The sequence below is a fragment of the Barbus barbus genome (genome assembly GCF_936440315.1).
Source record: "Barbus barbus genome assembly, chromosome: 22".
Classification (NCBI taxonomy): domain Eukaryota; kingdom Metazoa; phylum Chordata; class Actinopteri; order Cypriniformes; family Cyprinidae; genus Barbus; species Barbus barbus.
This window is the reverse complement of record NC_136750.1, coordinates 1,734,157-1,757,099: the sequence shown is the minus strand read 5'-3', so window position 1 is coordinate 1,757,099 and position 22,943 is coordinate 1,734,157. Positions and strand designations below refer to the sequence as shown.

Sequence of the window (22,943 nt, the reverse complement as noted above, 5' to 3'; positions counted from 1 at the left end):
TCCATACTCAGCAGGGATATTCATAACATACACACGAGCCTAATGTACTAAAATGTGCAAACCGTAGGATTCATCTCATTTTCGTTGCAAACATCCAAACAGGCATCATAGCATTTCAATTTTACGCTTTTGTAATTCAAATGCATCCTACTGAACGAAACAACTGTCAGGTTATCAAGTGCGTCGTACCGTTGGGGAAATCTTTTTAGGCCCGTTACCCCGACACAGACAGACAGCAGAGCCGCTATGCCTGTAATTCATCCATTAAAAGAGGTCTAATTAACAGAACTGGAACATCTCTGCATCAGCAGCACTGTAGCGTGGGGAGATTCTATCACGCTGGCAACCCGCTGCCTAGCAACAAACCTTAAAGAGATAGTTCACCCAAAAAAATTAAAATTCAGTTATTAATTACTCGCCCTCATGTCGTTCCAAACCCGTAAGACCTTCGTTTGTCTTCGGAACTCAAAATTAAGGTATTTTTGATGGAACCTGAGAGATCTCAAACCCTGCATAGACAGCAACACAACTGAAATGTTCCCAGATCCAGAAACGCAAAGAAAACAAAAATTATAACTTTATTCAACAATTCTTCTGCAATCTGCTGCAGATAGCATGAGGAGGAGAAGAATTGTTGAATAAAGTCGTTATTTTAGTTTTCTTTGCACACAAAAATTATTCTCGTTGCTTCGCAAAATTGAAGTTGAGCCACTGATGTCACATGGACTATTTCATCGATGTCCTTGCCATGTTTCTGGACCTAGGAACATTTCAGTTGTGTTGCTGTCTATGCAGGGTTTGAGAGCTCTCGGATTTCATCAAAAACATCTTAATTTGTGTTCTAAAGACAAACAAAGGTCTTATGGGTTTGGCATGACATATGGGTGAGAAATCAAAAGCATTAAAAGCATTAAAAGATTAAAAGCATCCTCACCTCGGACAGGAGAAAACCCTCGGTAAGGCCGCAGGACACTGGCAACAGAAAAAAACAGAATGGGTTGAGATGTGGAGAGAATGGGAAGGGAGATGGGATCGAACCCTGTGTTATTGCGATATGGAGTCGTCCTCTTTGAACGATTTCCCATATTCCGGGTTCAAGTCCACCACAGTGGTCCCTTTAAGCGCTCCGTAACCCCCCTCCATGCCGTGGGACCCTTCTTGTCTGTCCGACCCGAGCCGGACGGAAGGCTTGCTGGAGGATCCCGAGGAAGAGGACGAGCGCGGCGGAGGGCCCGATGCCACCCCCTGCTGGCCACCGTTGGTCTGAGAACAAACGTTACTGACGCGAGCTGCCTTCTGCTTGTAGTGCTGGCTGTGAAGCTTGTACTTCATCAGCAGGATGAAGATGAAGACGAGGACTGATGCCACAATGATCCCACCGATGACGATGATCATGGTGCCGCCGAGGAACTGGTCGTGGATGGAGCGGCAGTGACGAAACTCGCGCTCCGTGGAGAAGGAGATGCAGCCCACCAGCCGGGTTGCGGTCAGAGCCGTGATGCCGTCGTCGTAGACGGCCAGGACGCAGAGCTCGTAGTCTCGCGACGAGGCCAGATCACTCAGTAAGAACAACTTATGGGAGGCGGGAATCATTCTGAGAGAGAGAGAGAATCAGGCCTTGAGCATTTTTGAAAGAAGACTCTTGTGCTCACCAAGGCTGCATTTATTTGATTAAAAATATGGTAAAACCAGCAATATTTCAATTTAAAAGAACTGCTTTGTGGCTATATTGTAAAATGAATTTAGTATCATTACTCCAGTCTTCAGTGTCACGCGATCTTCAGAAATCATTCTAATATGCTGATTTGCTGCTCAAGAATCATTTCTGATTATTATCAACAGTTGTGCTGCCCAATATTTTTTTTCTGGATACCGTGATGCACTACAATGTAAAAAGTTTTTTTTTTTTTTTTAAGGAAATTAACATATTCATTCAGCAAGGATACAATAAATGGATCAAAAGTCATTTATAATGTTACAAAATATTTTTGTTTCAAATAAATGTCAGTGAAACTCTATTTATCAAAGAGTCCTGAAAAAAAAAAGTATAATGGTTTCCACAAAGTATAAAGTAGCAAACATATTTTCAACATCTTCCTTGAGCAGCAAATCAGCAATGATTTCTGAAGATCATGTGACACTGAAGACTGGAGTAATGATGCTGAAAATACAGCAGCAGATCATAGAAATAAATTACATTTTAAAAGATATTCACATAGAAAACAGTTATTTTAAATTGCAATAATATTTCAAAAAATGTCTGTTTTTATTGTATTTTTATCAAATAACTTAAGCCTTGGTGAGCATAAAATATAAAATGCATTTTAAAATATATTCAAGATTGCAATAGTATTTCACAATATTATTTACAGTGACTTATTAATCTGTATTTTTCATTAAATAAATGCAGCCTTGTTGAGCATAATAGACTTAAGGTAACATCGGAAACAATTATTTAAATCGAAATAATATTTCACAGTATTATTGTTTTTACTGTATAATTAAAGCATCAAAAACCAAGCTGAGACTTTTTTTTCAAAAAACATTGAAAAATCCAACCATTTGCCCTATCGTGAGTATGCTTTATATTGTCTATAAACAAAAGTAAAGTGAACACATGCTCTGCAAGCTATAGTTTAAACTCCACAAAATTCAATCCAGGGCAGATGGTTGTCATGAACGCACAGAGTTTACAATATTGCCCATGCTGTCCAAAGGGAGACGCGTGTCAGAGCAGATTTAAGCATAACATGTGCCCTGTGCCATCTGCAGCAGAGAGATTGTGTGCCCCGGGACGCCGCTCTATTCTGGATTTACTCATAACCTTTCTCTCTACAGGACACAGTAAGAAAGTGCTTCAGTTTTGGGAGACTTCATCTGTCTTCATCAGGGGTCAGCTAGTTTGCAGAAGGTTGAACATTGGTACATAAGCAGAGCAAAGAGGAATTTTTATATGATTGTCATTTTATTGTAGCTGTCAGAGTCGAAAGTTAACCCTCACCAAGCAGCAAGTGCAATGTAAATATAAAATAGGCTGTAGTGAGTAAAAATGTTAAACTGCGTGATTATTACCTTTGCTGATGTTTCATGATTCACGTCAAAGAAAGACGTACAAACTCCATACTAATGAAATCTGTTTTCTGTCAGTATAAAACTCATGCATGGCTTTTTGTTTGAACTTACTTTATATAGTGTACTATAAATATGGGCCTACTGTATTATACTGCATATAAATAAAAAACGACACTTCATGTTAAAAACATAGCATAGCCTACGGGAAAGTGATTGTACGGGTCACTGAACGACTGTATGAAAACACAACCTAAGTGACCAGACAACAGGTTTTTTTCTTTTTAAATAATGCAGGTGTTTTGAATATTTTAAGATGGTCTGATTTTATTGAAATTTTGCCTTTTTATTTATTATTATTTTTCCCAAAGCAAGCACCAGAAGAAACTGCATAACTTGTTCAAAGATTAAAATAGTTGGAAAATATTTTATTTGAATTTTACTGTATATACAGTATAATGCCTTATAAAGTATATTTAATGGATAAAAGGGTATGTTTGCAGATTTTCAACTAAATGCTCACTTTGTATAGTTACAATGTTGGTGATATAAGTGCATTCTCTGAAAAACAAAATGTACAAAAGCTTTAACTGGGACGGCACCCTTTCAAAAGGTACTACATTGTACTTAATTACTGCTTACAGATAGTATGATCGAGCCCAGTGCATTATGGGTGCAAGTTTTCCTATATATTTTTTTTCATGTACCACCAATAAAAAAAAAAAAATGCATTTCTACGGCATAGACAGCTATCTTTTATTAAAACCCAATCTATGTGGTGATGAATTACTCCTTTGGTTATGTCTTATAATGCATTCAAATACATGAAGATGTAACAAGGAATCTGCAAATATTATGATGCATTTCAATTTGTTTACAATTATTTCTGAGATGCAATTCCTTTATGAATACATGTGTAATGCATTATATGTGAAGGCATAAAGGAAAGTGTTCTGAAATATTATTCTTGCCATATCCGTCTCTAAAGCCATGAGCAGGAGTATCATGTTTTCTGCAGGTCTGCTGATGTGATGCATTATTGAGCGCTGCACTGAGGTGAGCAGATGAAGACCTGAGTCATGCCACGCGGCTTGCCCTGGGCGATGCGGCGTATTTGTGACCGTGAGCATGACCGCATATTTTTGCATTTGACCCCGTGGGTAATTGGCCGAGCTCCTCCGGCGAGCGCGGGCTGACTGTGAGGGTAATGGTGTGTGAGTGTGTGAGTGTAAGTGTGCATACTGCTAACTGCTCAGACACTGTGGGAAGCACGCTGCTCTTTTTGATTGTTATTGACAAACAGCCACATATGAAATTACTTTACATTGTCAGTAGTGAATTACTCCAGTGTTTTCTTTTTGATGGGGAAGCACATTTATCAGTGATCGTAATACATGCCAGTGCTAGCAAACACTATGTATGACCATGTTTGAGTGTTATAATCAAGAACCAGAGCATGTCAAATCTTCAGTTCAATCTCAATATTATTACATCAGATTATAAAGACATTTTAAATTAATGTAAAATGTATAAAATAATACATTAAAATAATTATTTCTAATAATAATAATAACAATAATAACAACAAATGATTTAAAATAAATGTATGCGACTCAGTTATTTAATATAAAATTTAAATTAATAAATTAATTAAAACAAAAACAATCAGCACATCAATTCTTAAATTCAATATAAATATTATAGTAACAGCTTAATAAGGACATTTAAATTATTGTAAAATGCAAAAATAATACAAATTATGTTTTATAGATAAAATATTTAAAATCCATTTATTTTATTACATTATATAATAAAACATAATATATTGAAAACATTATTATTATTATAACAACTTACAAAGGACACTTTAATGTAATATTTTGAAAATATAGTTTTTGTTTTCAAAATATAAAAAAAGCATTTATTTTGCTCCATTATTTAATAAATAAATGAAAGAATTAATGAATGAATGAATGAATGAACAAATGATTACATGAAAACATACATATATACATACATATATAACCAGAACATTATATAAAATTATGATAAAATAAAATATTTTTAAATATAGATATTTAAATAATAATAATCCATTAACATATACGATATCTACATAATTAAATAAAATACAATTGAAGTAAAATAACATTACTGTAAATGCGTCTGTTGTTACACTAAGTGACCACTGATCAGCTGTCTTATTATTTTAGAATACCATTTGCATGTTCTTCCACACACATTGTTTTATGTCTCATAAGTGTTAAACGCTGTTAACAGTGCTGTCATTGAGTTTTAATAAGCGCTGGGTTTGCTAGCTGCTGCAGTGTCATGCGCTAATGAGCAGATACAGGAATCTCCCTTCAGTCTGCTCCTCTGGATTCTCTCGCAGAGCATTTGATGGATATATATTGAGAAAATTCCTCTAATTTCTGGCAGCCATTGGTCCTTTTAAGCTGCCTAGGGTCAGGCTGGCTGAACCGGTGTCTCTGAGCTGTCACTGTAAATAGAGAAGGGGCTTCGAGCTCTTCTGAAGATGTGTCACTTGGCACAGAAACCCTGTCATCTCACTGTCTTCTGAAGGAGCTAGTACTGCTTAATTACCCACTTAAAAGCGGCTTAAATGAAAGATGAAAACATGCAAATAACGAGGGCGAGAGAGAGAGAGATGATAATGTGAAAAAGATGAGGTAAGATAATGACAGTGACATTCTCAAACGGAAACCCTTGGCACCTAGAGCTCTCTTAAAGAAACAGGTCACCAAAAAATGATGGTGATTCAAACCCATTTGAACTTTCTTCTGTAAAAACAATATATACAGGTGCATCTCAATAAATTAGAATGCCTTGAAAAAAGATCATTTTTTCTTGTAAGTTATTTCAGAAAGTGAAACGTTCATATATTTTAGATTCATTGCATGTAAAGTAAAACATTTCAAAAGTTTTTTGTTAATTTTGATGATTAGAGCTTACAGCTCATGAAAGTCAAAAATCAGTATCTCAAAATATTAGAATATTTACATTTGAGTTTCAATTAATGACCATCCCTACAGTATAAATTCAGGGTATCTCTTATTCTTTGAAACCACAATAATGGGGAAGACTGCTGACTTAGCAATGATCCAGAAGATGAACATTGACGCCCTCCACAAAGAGGGTAAGTCACAGAGGGTCATTACTGAAAGGTGTGGCTGTTTACAGAGTGCTGTATCAAAGCATATTAAATGCAAAGTTGACTGGAAGGAAGAATTTGGGTAGGAAAGGTGCACAAGCAACAGGGATGACCGCAAGCTTGAGAATACTGTCAAGCAAAGCTGATTCAAACACTTGGGAGAGCTTCAGAAGGAGTGGACTGAAGCTGGAGTCAGTGCATCAAGAGTCTCCACGCTCAGACATCTTCAGGAAAAGAGCTACCAAGCCACTTCTGAACCAGAGACAACGTCAGAAGCGTCTTACCTGAGCTGTGGAGAAAAAGAACTGGACTGTTGCTCAGTGGTCCAAAGTCCTCTTTTCAGATGAAAGTAAATTTTGCATTTCATTTGGAAATCAAGGTCCCAGAGTCTGGAGGAAGAGTGGAGAGGCACAGAATCCATGTTGCTTGAAGTCCAGTGTGAAGTTTCTACAGTCAGTGATGATTTGGGCTGCCATGTCATCTGCTGGTGTTGGCCCACTGTGTTTTCTGAAGTCCACAGTCAACGCAGCCATCTACCAGGAGATTCTGGAGCACTTCATGCTTCATTCTGCTGACAAGCTTTATGGAGATGCTGATTTCATTTTCCAGCAGGACTTGGCACCTGCCCACACTGCCAAAGGTACCAAAAGCTGGTTCAGTGACCATGGTGTTACTGTGCTGGATTGGCCAGCAAACTCGCCTGACCTGAACTCCATAGATAATCTATGGGGTATTGTCAAAAGGAATATGAGAGACACCAGACCCAACAATGCAGATGACCTGAAGGCCGCTATCAAAGCAACCTGGGCTTCCATTACACCTGAGCAGTGCTACAGGCTGATTGCCTCCATGCCACGCCGAATTGAGGCAGTAAGTAAAGCAAAAGGAGCCCCTACCAAGTATATATACAGTAAATGAACATACATTCCAGAAGGCCAACAATTCACTAAAACATGTTTTTTTTTTTTGTCTTATGAAGTATTCTAATTTGTTGAGATAGTGAATTGGTGGGTTTTTGTTAAATGTGAGCCTAAATCATCACAGTTAAAAGAACCAAAGACTTAAACTACTTCAGTCTGTGTGCACTGAAATTATTTAATACACGAGTTTCACAATTTGAGTTTAATTACTGAAATAAATGAACTTTTAACCATGACATTCTAATTTATTGAGATGCACCTGTATATATTCTCTTTCTCTCAAAAAATTAATATACTCTAATAATTTTCTCACCCTCATGGTGTTCTAATCCTGTTTGAGTTTCTTTCTTCTGCTGAACATTAACAACAATATGTTTGGAAGAATATGGGAAAGCAAGTAGTTGTTGGTCCCCATTAACTTACAGACATGCAATAAAAGTCAATGGAGATGATAAACAGTTGCGTCAGGAGATGCTTTGGGGAACGCCTACAGCGTAACCGGCTCTGAATACCAATGAAATCTGTCCAACGGATGGGAGGGACGTCACGGGCGAGGTGACGTAATGACCAGCTGGTATAAAAGCACGTGCGGTGAAACCGGCGTCAGCTTTCTGTCATTCAGCTAAGCGTTCTGTGTCTTGTAAGTCATATTTACCGTTGTCTGTCCATTTTGCAATGTCCAAGAGGCTTTGTAAAACAAAGTTTGGGAGGAGTACAGGCTGTGTGTGCCTCCGTGCAAACGTTGCACAGCTTGTGTGTGCTTTGCTTGGGAGCGAGGCACGCGGAGGCAGCCCTCGAGGGGGCTGACTGTCCGCACTGCGAGGGTTTTCCTCTGCGTGTGCGTCGCTCCCGAAAGGCCCTCTTTTCAGGAGAGGGTTCTTTCAGTGGCATTCCCTGCAGTGCGGGTCCCGTTGTCGCTGAGGCGGTGCGGAGATGGTGCTCGTGGGGTTCGCAACAGGATCTGGCAGAGGGATCGGAGATGAGCGAGTCTCTTTCTCCATCCTCACCTGCTGGATCCCGCGACCGCTCCCCGAGTCCGGAAGCACGCATGGCGGTTACTTCCCCTCGGGCAGTAGCCACGGCGCTTCTCTTGTCTTCCTCTGAGGAGGTTGACATAGGAAGCGCCGAACACGTCACACCCCCTCCTTCACCCCAGTATGAGGAGCTTGTGGAGGTGATCACTTGTGCTGTTGCCAAGTTGAGCCTCGACTGGCCGGCCCAGTGTTCGGTGGAACCGCAGAAAGGCAAACTGGATGAGCGTTTCCTCCGGTTTCAGACCTTACCTCCACATCGGAGCCTGCTGTTTTCCCCCGACCTCCACACTGAGGTGTCGAGGTCGTGGGGAGAACTTTTTTCGGCACACCTCTTCGCCCCCTCGTCTGGCTTTTATAGCAACGTGACGGGGGTGAGGGAGCGCGGTTATGGGGCAGACGCTTGCGGGCTATCTGTCTCCTGACGCGACGTCATCCCTGAAGTCAGTGCTGGTGGGCAAGGGGTACGCGGCAGCAGGTCACGCTGGGTCATGTCTGCACACCATGGCGGTGTTGCAGGCATACCAAGCGAACCTGCTCTTGGAGTTGGATGAGGGCGAGGGAATTTCTGCGGAGGGCATTTGTGAGCTCCGCAGAACCGCTGATTTGTCTCTCCGCGCCACCAAGGAGACCGCCATTGGGCGGTCTATGGCAGCCCTGGTGGCGGAGAGGCACCTGTGGTTGACCCTGTCGGATATTAAAGAACGCGACAGGGTCTTCCTCCTGAACGCCCCGCTATCACCTTCCGGCCTGTTTGGTGACGCTGTTGACTCGGTTGTCAGCAGGCACCAGGAGGCCGGGAGGCAGGCGGCGGCGTTCCAGGGGTTTCTCCCTCGCCACTCTCCGGCTCTCGGGGCTGCTGGGCCAACCCTGCCACCTACGGTGCTTCAGGGTGCAGAGGTCTCCAGCGAGCACACATCTCAGTCTCTTCCGCTCGGTATCGTAGCGGAGCTGAGATGCTCGCCACCCCTTCGGGGGTCTCTAGAGCAGCTGGTTCGGTCGTTCCCTGCCGGTGCGCCGCTTCCATTTGGACTTTGCGCCTTTCTATACCCTCGTGCAGGGTATGTCCCCAAGGTTCCTTCTGTCACACCACAGCCTGTCGTGCTGCAGGTCTTTAGTCCTCCTCCCTTTCGGGAACCTGACCAGCTGAGGCTAAATCGTATGTGTCCAGTGCGAGCACTGGACGCATACGTCCACAGAGCTGCCTTGTGGAGGAAGGTGGACCAATTGCTTATTTGCTTTGGTCCCCCTAAAAGAGGTTTTCCTGTGTCCAAGCAGACCCTCAGTCGGTGGATTGTGGATGCCATTCAGTTGGCCTATGAGTCCTCTGACCTCCCCTCGCGTCACGAGCCCACACTTCCGGCATCCCTGCCGGCGCTTGCTTCATTCTAGAAGCTGATGCCGGTTTCACTGCACGTGCTTTTATACCAGCTGGTCATTACGTCACCTCGCCCGTGACGTCCCTCCCATCCGCTGGACAGATTTCATTGGTATTCAGAGCTGGTTACGCTGTAGGCGTTCCCCGAAGCGTCTCCTGACGCAGCGTCTCGTTCCTTCGAGGAACTGGGGTTACATACATAACCTAAGACATTCTTCAAAACATCTTCTTATCATTTACAGCAGAGGAAAGACATTCTTACAGGTTTGGAACAATATAAAGGTAAATAATTACATAACTTTCCATTTTGGCGGAATGATTCCTGCAATTATAACTACAGATAATCACTTTGTAATAATATCAGTTAATTCATATTAATTTGTAATGAATTTATAATTAAAAAGCCTAATTCTAATTCAAATAATAATCAAAATAATTATTTATTTCTCTTTTTTTATTTTATATTACATTTGATTTTACTATATTTTGTAATGTATTGCAGTTACAATTTTATTAAAATACATGACATAAGTTTAAATAGAAAGGACATTAAAGCATATTTTAGTTTACAATAAATGCCTTTCACTTCATTCAGCAGTTACGTTAACCATATTTCAAAGACAACAGAATTGGACAACAGAATGAAATTGCTGTTAACCATTGACTTCCATAGTATGGAGAAAAAAAAATACTTAAAAGCCCATGGCTACCAGCAACTGTTACCAACATTCTGCAAAATATCTTCTTTTGTGTTTAGCAGAAGAAACAAACTCATGCAGATTTTGAACATATTGAGGGTGAGTACATGATGACAGAATTTTCATTTTTGGGTGAGCTATCAATTTCAGTTCAGCTAATTAAATATATATATATATATTATAATACGGGCAACTGTCCATTTTTGCGAAAATAAAATCTGGTAATAATGTTGTAAAGGTTCTTGCACATACCAATCGTTTCACTTCGCAAGACCTCAATATATCATCAGGAGCCACAGGCATTAATTTTGTGTTGCCTGTATGTGCTTTTTTGACTCTCAAAGTGACGGTAACCATTGACTTGCATTTTATGAGTCACCAAGGAGCACGGTTTCAGCTAAAAATCTTCTTTACTGTTCTGCTGAAGAAAAAAAGTCACCTACATTTTGCATGGCCTGAGGGTGAGAAAACTAACAGTCAGTTTAATTTTTTTGGGCGAACTATCACTTTAAGAGAGTGTCTGCCAAGAGAATGCATGCTGGTATAAATGTACTCCATCTGAAACCACACCTTGCACTTCATTCAGGTCTTCATTTGGCACCACGCACACTGTGCCTCCTGCGCTCTTTCACCCAGACATCACTTCAAATTTAACCTGTCTTTTCGACTCAAAGTTTACACTCTATATTCTCAACCCGGGCTCAGTTTCTCAGCCACCATCTCCAAGTCATCTGTACTCCAACCTGGGCCGCTGTCAATCGGGAGTCTGGTGCATACATTCTTAATTGATTCTGAAAGACTTTTAGATTACTCTGCAGCTCTATAAACCAGATAACTCCCCTTGCCTTTTCCATAATTAATAGCAAACTGCTTTCTGTATGTATCTTTTCCTCTCTCTTAATCTATCCAGAGGGATTATTGCAGAGTTAATTACATCCTTACAGATCCCTTCAATGAGAAATAATGGGCGGTGGGGCCATGACTGAATGCTAAAAAGGAACATTAATGTAGTCGTTTCTGTGTAAGGGGCGTCGACATTGATACGCAACCCAAAAATATAGGGCATCCGCACAAAAGATTTGCTTGTCCTCTATATTTTACAAAGCAAAAGATCAGGTTTTGAATTCGAGACGTGCTTCAACATCAATGCAAATACGCCTTCATTGTATTCTGTCAGGAGCATCTGAAACGAGGACAAGCACTCGACACGCAGCTTCTATTGTTATTCTGTTATTATTGTCTTCCTCATTGCACCTCAAGCTCTGTGAGTTATTGAAGGGTGTCAATGTGTCTGCTCGTGGTTCCTGCTTTGCGAAATTCAGTTTGAATTGCATCAGGCTGAAACTATTACCGTGGAAGCCAATCTGTCCGTGCGCTAATGAAAATCCTTCAAGAGCTTTTCTGACATATATCCTAAAACAGCTGGTCCTTTTGGGAAGGATCCTTTCATTAGCACAGAAAAAAAAATAATAATACATGCTTGTATTTCATATAGTGCATTCATGATATTATTGTGTCTTTGTTGGCTGGCAGTCATCGAGGTCCATTTGTATTCATCAGAGGAATTGCAATGTTTCATACCCTATCTGAATAGGATTCTGCCATAAGCCATTAACACCCCCAGTCTCAGATGCCAGCCTTTGCCTTTGAACAAAGAGAGAATCAATTTGTTTATCTAATGCAGAATTACCCAGATTCAAAACCCATTTGGGGGGATAGACCATGATCAGTGCTCTCTCAAATAAAGCATTAGACATTGCAGAGATTTTTACTACAAAGCGTTCAAAAATTTGAAATCAGCTGATCTTGCATGGATGATTTTGCATAGACAAACTTTGATAATTTTGACACTCAAGCAGCCTGTATTTTGCTACTAAATATCATTATAAGCAACTACTAGATCACATAATTAAACTAGTTGTCACATTGCAATGTTTCCATATGTTTTTGCTCATCAACCAGACATTTACTAACACAGAATCAGCTGTGAGCTCGATGCTGGACTTCAGAAACAGTACAATGGACGGATAACTATTTTAAATTAAATTATTAGTATTTTTTTTATTAAAATGATGATCGAACTGCAACTGGGAATAAATTAGAAGAAAAAGTTGATTTGAATTAGTAGGTCAGAGAGCAGAAAACCATGAGCTGGTTCTGATTAAAGGAAAAACAACACCACAAAAAAAAAAAAAAAACATTAATATTGGTAAAATAATTTTATTTTCAAAGGAAGGGGATAATAAAATGAATGGATAAGCTCATCAAAAATACCAGTGGGGCATCTGTCAACCTCCAGTGTAGACAGCTTCATTGATTAAAATAAAAGCAATTTAGCACTGATGCACTCTGACATGTCCTTATAGATTTCTAGTATCAGTAACAAATGTGATTACTGTCTACAGTTTAATCAAGAATAAAATCAGTGCAAACCAGGGTTCTTATAGTTAACTAAAGCTAACACCATTAAATAAATGAACTTAGCTACCAAAGATACATTTCTCTGAAACATTGGCAAAGCTAGTTGCCAATAAAATAATTTAATTTAGTTTAAATTCATGTAGTAAAACAACTAAAACCGAAACCAAAATTTGTAAAAAAAACAAAAACTATATATATATATATATATATATATATATATATATATATATATATATATATATATATATATATATATATATATATATATATATATATATATATATATATATAAATAAATAAATAAATATAACATCAAAACACAAAACAAAATTACTAAAATAAATAAATAACAAAAAAAAAAACCTACTAAAACTTTAACATGCAAAATATAAAAACATAACAAATTAAAACTATTAATACAAAAACTATAATAGTATCTTAGTTATACTAAAATAACACTGGTGCAAAACCTAGATGACAGATAAACAGAAAGCTATGCAATAATTGGAAAGACTTCAGACAATGCCAACTTTGGATTGACATATAAAACTGTCATATATAATCCTTATATTGTTCTCATTACAAGCCTAATGTGTTTGTTGTGTCTGCTTAACTGAATACATGATTGCTAACCACATAACAGGTAGCTGGATATTACTTCCATGTAGATATTACTTTGCTACACTCACCACCTCTGAAATACAAAATACAGTAATCTCGAAACATGCATTATCTGTAAAGCTGCTTTGTAACAGTATGTATTGTGAAAGCGATATGCGACCCTGGACCACAAAAGCAGTCATAAGTAGCACAGGTATATTTGTAGCAATAGCCAAATATACATTGGATACATTGGATACTTAATTTCTAGTGATTATCGTCAATTTGATTTAGCAGATACTATTTAAACTAAACTGATCTAGACAATGACATCTCTAAACTCAATAATGAAATGCCATAACTGCCTAAAATTGAGTGTTTAATCTTATTTTTATACATTACTGACACTCTATCCTCCAATCTGATACTGTTAAGTGCTTTGACACAATCTGTACTGTTAAAAGTGTTATATAAATAAAGGTGACTTGACTTGGATGGGTTTCTTTTGTGCCAAAAATCATTAGGATATTAAGTAAAGATCATGTTTCGTGAAGATATATTGTAAATTTCCTTGTAGATTTTTTCCTTTGTATTTTCAATATTTAGTTAATTTTTTTTGCACCCATTTTCAAATAGTTGTTTCTCAGCCAAATATTGTCCTATCCTAACAAACCATACATCGATGGAAAGCTTATTTATTCTCAATCTCAATAAAAAAAAGACCCTTATGACTGGTTTTGTGGTCCAGGGTCACATATGCAAACAAACCTGGATTTATCTCAAGATTCTGTGATGAAACGCACCTGTATATGAGGATGTCGTCGGTGGAGCTGTTGTACTGGATCTGGTACATGCGAACTCCGGGGATTTGGCTTTGTGGAGGCCAGCGGATCATCGCAGAGCTTGAGGTTATTTCTGAGACGCTGACCCGCTGATCAGCTCGAGCCTGGCCACCGCTACCACTGCTGTTGGACTTTATAGAAGTCGGCATGTCCGAGGGTCCCGGCTCCGGCTCCAGTTTGGGGTCGTAATGCGGTGAAGGGTTAACAACCAATTCCACAGGAGCCGTGGCCTCGCCTGCCGCGTTCGAGGCGATGCAGGTGAACACGCCGGAGTCCTTCACCGTGGCTGTTAAGATATCCAAAGAGCCGTTCTCGTAGCATACGGTGCGCGAGGTGTTTCCAATTAGCTTCCCATCTGGACTGACCCAGTGGACGGTCGGCTCAGGGTCTCCCACGGAGCGGCATCGCAAACTAACCTCTTGACCCTCCATTACGAACATCTTGGAAGTGTGCCGGGTGATCATAGGTGGCTCGCAGACGAACTCTTCCTCGCGAATTGTCCAGAAGTACTTGCCGGCCAAGTCCCGCGGGGATGCACACGTCTCTAGATCATCCTCCCGCGTCAGGCGGCGCAACCAAACCAGCTCACAATTGCAATGCAATGGGTTCCCACCGAAACTGAGCACCAATGCAGTCAGCGGCGAGCCTTTCATTTTGGCGTAGACGGGGATTCGTAGGAATAGAGGATCTGGGGGGATCTTCTTCAACTTGTTGGACGTCATATCAAGTCGGGCCAGCTTATGAAGATTGGAAAATATCCCTTCGGGAACAAACTCGATGAGATTGTGGTCCAAACTGATGGTGTTGACGCTGGCTAGCATGGCTATAGTGTCCCACGGCAAGTCCACCAGGTTGTTGTAAGAAAGGTCGAGGTCCTCGAGAGTTTCTAGGAAGTCTTGGAAGGCTCCTTCGGAGATGCTGTGAAGCTGGTTGCTGGCGAGGATAAGGTGGCGCAGATTGACCAGCCCCTGCAGGTGTGTGTCATCAAGCACCGTGAGCCGGTTGGCGTCCAGATGCAGTGCGTGCAGATCCTGCAGGTCGGCAAAGGCGTACGGTCGGATCTGGCTGATGGTGTTGCGGGAGAGTGTGAGGTGTATGAGGCTGCTCATGTTAGCAAAGTCTTGGTGCCGCAGGGTGGTGATGAAGTTGTCCATTAGTCGTAGCTCGGCGGTCTGCCGGTCGATATTCGGTGGCACGAAGAGTAAGCCGGTTTTGGCACACAGCACGGTGTACGAGGGCAGCAGATTCTGGCAGGTGCAGCGTTTGGGGCACAGCATGGCGTAGGACGGCATGGAGAACAGAGCCAGGCACAGCAGTAGCAGCTCCATGGGTAAGCTCCTACAGGAATCAGAGCACAGAGGAAAATGGGTTAGCTCACATGCTGAGTCTCTTCCCTCTGTCTGCGAGACTCTCTTGACACACTTTAACCTTCACAAACACACACACGCACACTAAGTATCTCACGCTCTCACATGCACATTCGAGTTTTTATTAAACATGCAAAGATTGTCAGACACATTAAGACACAAATCAGTGAAAGGTAAAGCTGAACAGACATCGCAGCAGGTCGTGCGGTTATACCTACTAGCATGTATCAAAAAATGTGCAAATGCCCAGCTGGACTTGCATTCACCCTATGTATATTTCCCTAATCAAATTAGTAGATTAACATTCTCTAACAGCATGGTGTCTGCGTTTCCCACATCTGTGGTTGCAAACTGGCATATCATGCATGAAACTGTTCTTCTAGCTGGATTTGTTTCAAAGGGACAGTGCCCCCAAAATTACAGTTGTCCTCATGTATGGATGTATAAAAAAATAAGTAAATATTGACGTCAAAAAGCAAAACAATTAACTTTTGCATTCAGTATACATAAACACAAATACATTTAAAAACTTTGGCACAATGCACTCAAACGGACTTAATGTTTTTATGACCATTGATTGTGCCTGTATCTAGAAAGGACGGAGAAATAATATATTTTTAAAATAATACTTAATATTTTTATAATAATATAATATAATACAATTATAATTTTAAGTGACTTTTATATTTTAAACTTGATCTTATCATTACGCATTTATTATTATTATTGTTGTTGTTGTTGTTGTTATTGTTATTTATAGGATGGATGGATGGATGGATAGACAGAAGAGGAATAGGCTTCTATATTCATATCTTTGTAAACTTGTATGACTCTCTTTCTTTCAATGAATAGAAAATTAATTTACAGTAAAATGCACGAGCTTCTTTTTCCACACAATAGAAGTGAATGGTGACCATGACTGCCAGGCAAGGTTCTCAATGAAGACTAATATCCAGTTTCGATTAAATTCCTCACACAAAGCTATGGCTTCAGAAGACTTGGAATTCAGTGGACAAATCCTGTGAACAACTTTTATGGAGCTTTTTTCCTCCGTTATTGAGCTTGACAGGCCCTGTTCCCCATCCATTCCTATTCAATTGAAAAAAAACATAATCTCAGACCTTCTGGTACACATCACCTTTTGTGAAAAAATAAAGTCATATGGGTTTGAAATATAATTAGGGTAAGTAAATGACGATACAATTTTAATTTTTGGATGAACTCTCTTTAACGCATGCAGGTACTTTTAATGCTTGGATAAAGATGATGTTTCTAGTGCATCGCCGCTGAGAAACTGCTTATTTAATTTCACCAAAGCTGATGTTGAACGCAAGATTACTAGATACTATCACGCAGTGTGGATGTGTTAATGCAGGCGTCTATTCTGGGTTATATAAAACTGCTGCCTCTGCCTTCCATAACGTATGCAGGATCTGCAACGGGAGCAAAAGAGAGGAGGGGCGGCTATAGTTTCACACCAAAACCAATGAGCAAGAACGCAAAAATGAGAGAAAGAGTTGGAGGATGTCTCCTTCGGATCCGGCTGGTTTTAATAGCCCTCCGCTGTGCGAAATCAGGATATTTGACACCCGCCTCTGCCCCCCGGAAATTCATATGTGGTACGGCGAGGCGATAAAAAAGGCCACAGGAATATGAATTATTATTCTATGCTGTTGCTTTCGCACAAATGCTAATATCTGATTTGTGGCTCTTTATTTATTGCTTGTGCATAACATTCCATTTTAATAACTTTTATGTAAAAGCACCTAAACGCAATTATTTTTTTCACCGCTTGCAAAGCCATCCTGAATATCAAGAGGTTCAGGCCCAGTGCTTATCTGCGAGGGATCTTTGGCTGTCACGAGGATTGTTCTACTTCTTTCAGAAGGTAGGGGGAAACATTGAGCTTCATTTTGGGCACAAAAGGGCCGACTGGCAGGAGTAAAACACAAAAGTGCTTGAGTGCGAGATGGTGTAGCGGCAGTGTAATGCATTCAGGCGAGCTTAAGCCCCCTCTCTCCATTACACACAGAAAACAGAGTCACGGAAACCCTCAAGAGAGAGCCATTATCCAGACAACTAACTAAGAAGAGCACTAAAGCAGTCTCTCACTTTAGATTGCACTGGCTTTTTAGAGGCACGTATATGCACTCGCATATGCATTTGTTCCGATATAGAGATGCGAAACAGCCACGTATAAAAAAAGGAAAGACTTCCAGATATTGCATTAGGATAGTATCTCCCAGTCAAACACAGCACGAGCAGGATTGCAGAAGAATCAGAGAACGATTACACGCAGGCGCCTGCTTAGGATGCCCCATGCCCGCGTTTAATTCCAGAAACACTCTGACAACGTGATACTGTGCCGTGTTGTGTCATTATCACAATGTGAGAATAAATGGATTATTCTGCATGGGATAAATGGATATCAATTGATTTCATTGCAAAGCATAAATGAATTTCAGTGCAGAAACGTGGCTAAAATACAGTGGAAACACCTCAAGTGCTTCTAATTAGACCAAGATGAAATGTCAGCGTGGTCAACATTTTACCCTGGCATACATCTCCCTCCCTCTCTCTCTGCATATCGGCAGGATTCATTAATATTTCAGAGAGGACACAGGCTGCTGTGTGGGTATTTGACACAGTGTGTAAAAAATTAACCCCTACTGCACTGGAGCTCTTCTCTGGCAAAGGAAGAGCAAACACACATAATGCATAATCATCTGTATGAATACGTTATAAAGACTTTAGTGTAGAATTATAAAAGATCAGAAGTCGCTATTTTCCAAAAAAGAGCACAAAGAATAAAACGGATGCAATAAATCATTAATGTGAGAAACCACTACTGATGAACAGTGCTGGGTAGATTACTTACAAACTGTAGTCCATTGATTACAAATTACATGACGAAAAATGTAGTCGGTGACATAATCTATTAGATTACACATTTTAGGTGATCTAATTGGACTACTTTTGGATTACTTTTGACCTAACTTGTTTATCACATAGATTTGATGAGTAGGATTATTTTGTACCACACTCGATATAAAAATACAAAGCAAAAGAAAATATATTCCATTCTTAGTTATCAACATTTTGAAATGCATTGATCGTTATATTACACCACTGGGGTTTGTGAAAAGAAAGAAGCTGATACTTAATTAAATCACAATTAACAATAATAATAATAACAAAAACAGTAAAAAATACCTTCTAAAAATATATATGTAACACTTTACTTAATGTCTTTATACATAATGCATTATAAAATAAGTTTAAATGCATTAATTATGCCTTGTAATACAACTTATAATGTAATGTATGAATAATATTATAATTATAATGCATTATAATACTTAGATATTTACTGTTACAGCTGTAATGCATTATAAAGGCTTTAAGCAAAGTGTTACCAATATATTTTATGAATACATAATCCAGACTGCATATAATAAGCAGCAGTACTGATAAATATGGCCTGTATCAATAGGAAATCATGAATGTAAATCCAGATATTCAGCAGTGGCATGTTTGTGACTCGAGGTGGGTTATACATAAGCAGATTAGTTGGTTTGCAAGATGCAAGATAATGTTGAATATTTATAGTGGTCATCAACAGTGTTAAGGATAACGCATTAAAACAAATTAGTTTTTATATTAAAAGCAAGCAAGCAAGCTCAGCCCAGATTTTAAAAGTAATGTAAAAGTAATGCGACATATTGCTTTCCATAAACAGTAACCAAGTAATGCAATTAGTTACTTTTTTAGGGAGTAATGCGATATTGTAATGCATTACTTTTAAAAGGAACACTGGTCATCAAATGGTCATTGATCAAGGTGGGTGGTTAAAAGGTCATAAGGTCAAATATAATGCACTGTGCATTAAGTTTGAGCCAGAACTGGTCAGCATCGCACCTTTAAGAAATCATGAAAATGAAGAGAGGATGATGTGACTGGACACTGCTATTACTGTAGTTAAATCTACTGTAAAATGCAACTGCAATGAGAAGCCATTCAAATGTAGCTGTGCAAGAAATCTCAAAATGTGTCCTTTTTTGGTTTCCTATGACAATGGTTCAGCATATTTAGTTCGTTCCATCAGGGACTTATTATCATTGAGAAATAGCTGCAAGGTAGGATAGACACAGTTCCACTCTCTCTGTGTCTTTATTCAAAGAATACAGGACAAAATACTGCTTTCTTTCAGTTGCAGGACTCTGAAGTTAGTAATTTACTGAAAGAAGAGGCCAATCCGATTCTGAGGGCCTCTAATAATCAGTTTAGCTGTAAACATACTAATTACTCATCTGAACCACACAGATCTTCAACCAGCCTTTAAGAAAGAAATATCTATAATATCTTAGGCTTTTCTCAGAAACAGCAAAGAGATTTCAGACGTTTTGCTGGGTTTATATGATATTTATATTCCTGTATGTGGTGTGTATATAATAATAATAAGTATTATTGTTATTATTAGTTATTGTTATTATTATGTTATTATAGTCAACTAAAACCATTAAAAACAATTCCATTAATTGAAACAAGTTTTAAAATAACTAAAGCTAAATAAACCAAAAGTAATAAGTACAAATTTGATAAAACTATATAGACATTTGAACAAAACACAAACAAAAAATCATAAAAATGAGAAAACACAACAAAATTACTAAAACTGGAAGTAAAACAGAATGTTTATAATATAATTATGTATAATAAAATAAAAAATATACATACATACATACACACACACATATATATATATATATATATATATATATATATATATATATATATATATAGTTTTTTGTGTATATTTTCTGTTTTTATTTTTGTAAATTGTTTGTGGCATTATGATATATTATAAGTAGATTCTTTACCAAACGCTTTACTTCTTGCTGTCTCTTTAGTGTTTCACAAGAGATTATCGCAATGTCACAAATGCGCTCAGATTTGCCAACACACCAAAAGTCAAGAGATTTTAATATGAAGTCAAATATTTCTCATCAAAATCCTCCAAAACCAAATGATCTGAGCCGTGCTCCCCACATCATTTGTGAACCTCATGTCTCTTTTATTTCTCCTGAGGATACGATGTAATACGATAGAGAAGTCAGAGAAGTGGGCTATGAAAGAGTGTGGTATCCTCTAATGTTATGCAGATTACACAGAGGTCTCTAACCTGCCCAACAAAGATGCATGATGATTGTGTCCATGTGCTGCTGTTCCTCCCTCGATCCCTCTCGCAATCTCTCCCTCCTGCTCTGTCTTTCTTTGCTAATTTACAACCGAGCAAACAGCAGAAGTAGGCTGTGATATTTAAACAAAGAGAGACCTCTTCACTTCTTCACCCTCGCTGACTCCGTGTCCCACAGAGGACCGGCTCCTTTCACTCGGCTATAAAAAAAATCACAGACTGTGCTAGCATCAACCAACCTCAACACTGCAGTAACACACTGAAGAATAGATGCAATTACTGTATGACTGATGATTCACTCCTGATTGACTTTGCCAGCATTGTTCTCTAGCAGCCTATGATGCCCAACCATGTCTGATTTTAATGTACACAGATGGGAGGTTTGGATCCGGTCAAGATGCGCTGTACTTTGACCCTTAGAGTGTTTAATAATTGCAGGCTGTTGTGGTTTTAAAGGAGAATGAGTCGAGTAATCGCTCGCCAGACAATTAGCCTCTGCTGTGCATTAAACACAGGCTGTCCAGACCTGCACACATTAACACACATCAAAGCTCAGAGGTGAGTGTTTCACAGATGAGGGTGTTACGACAAATGTTTTGGCAGAGCTTTCACCGAAACAAACTGTTAATCGATAAAACGCCTCCTACTGTTAGTAAACAGCCATAAACTTCAGTGTCATGGATTGCAACATGTTTTATGAACTGAGCACATGTTGGTATTGAGTACACTGTGCTGTAATGTACAATATAAATGTATTAGCATATAACAATATACAAATGTTACATAGAATAAACCAGTGTTATGTAGTGTTTTTATTACTGTTACGGTGCATACAACGGGGAGGAACACGAGACAGAGATGTAACTCAAAATTAACAGTCTTTAATAACTCCAAACAAGACAGGGCAAGACAAGGCAAGGTAGACACAGACATGAACACCGGGGAGTAACGAGTAGACCAGACGAAAACTAACTGAACAGACAGGGCTATAAATACACAGGGTAATCATAGATAATTAGACAAACACAGCTGGACAAGAATTAACTGATAATCACACATTTAAGGACAGGAAACAAACCAAATATGGAAACATGAGGTGGGAACACAAGACACACGACAGAGGACTGACAATTACTATTTTGAATGTTTAAATATATTTTCTGTTTTCACTTTCACTTTAGTTGAAGTTTTAGTAATTTCTCTGTGTGTTTTTGTCATTTTTATTAGTTATTTTGGTAACACTGTACTTAAAGCCTATAAGTATAATGCATTATAAAAGTAGTTATAATGCATGAATTATGCCTTGTAATACACCTTGTGAATAATTGTAAACACACTTAATACATTATAACACTTACCAGTTCTTTGTTACACTATGCATTTAAAATTTGGTTATAAGTATTTACAACAAGATCGTAATGCGTGTTGTAATGTTTTACAACACGTATTATGAATAATTATAATGCATTATACCCTTTCATAACTCTTTATAATGCATTATATATACAAGTTAAGTAAGGTATTTTTTATGTCTAAATAGTGTTTATTAATTCATTTCTATCTCAGTTTAGTTTTTATTATCACGTTGAACTAAATGAAAACGAGAAATGTTAACAAGCTTTTATACTTGTTTTGATCTCAGTTAATGTTTATTTTCTTTCAAGTAACAAAAAGGTGTTTTTATGGTTTTACTTTTAGTTATCTATAATAACCGTGGTATATACTGTATAGAAAGTCTTCATCATTTAAATAGTGAGCCTAGTTTATGGTACTGTGGGGTTTTGTGATTATATGCTATGCTATAAAATACACAATGATTTATTCATCCTGTAGCTGAATTTACATGACAGATTTCACATTTCAGTTTATGCCTTTGCTGGATATTCACTTCCAATGGAGATCCATAATGTTTATGAGATATCTAATAGCCTATAAAGTCAATCTCTCTCTGTGTAAGACACACACCATCACACCTCAAAAACACCCGTAACTCAACGCTTCCATTTATACAGCCGCGAGAATGTCTTTCAGTTGACTTTTCATTCAGGAAGCAAAGAGGACATACTGAACTTCACATAAATATAAACTGAATTTACAAAAATGCAAATAAATTAATATAACTGCTGTAAATTTAGTATGAAATGAACATGAATTAATTTCCTACATTTTAATAAAACATATATATATATATATATATATATATATACACACTCGCCTAAAGGATTATTAGGAACACCTGTTCAATTTC

General features: G+C 38.6%; 1 protein-coding gene across 1 annotated transcript; it reads right to left on the bottom strand.

Annotated features, from left to right (window-relative positions):
• Positions 1-1,044: 1,044 nt before the first annotated feature.
• Positions 1,045-15,465, bottom strand: LOC306888154 (leucine-rich repeat and fibronectin type III domain-containing protein 1-like protein; the record flags this gene model as incomplete). Its single annotated transcript, XM_079446315.1, has 2 exons — positions 14,093-15,465; positions 1,045-1,594 (listed from the first exon to the last, which is right to left on the bottom strand). Exons 1-2 carry the CDS (start codon positions 15,457-15,459, stop codon positions 1,045-1,047), a joined length of 1,917 nt encoding a protein of 638 aa, XP_079302441.1. The 5' UTR covers positions 15,460-15,465.
• Positions 15,466-22,943: the final 7,478 nt, after the last annotated feature.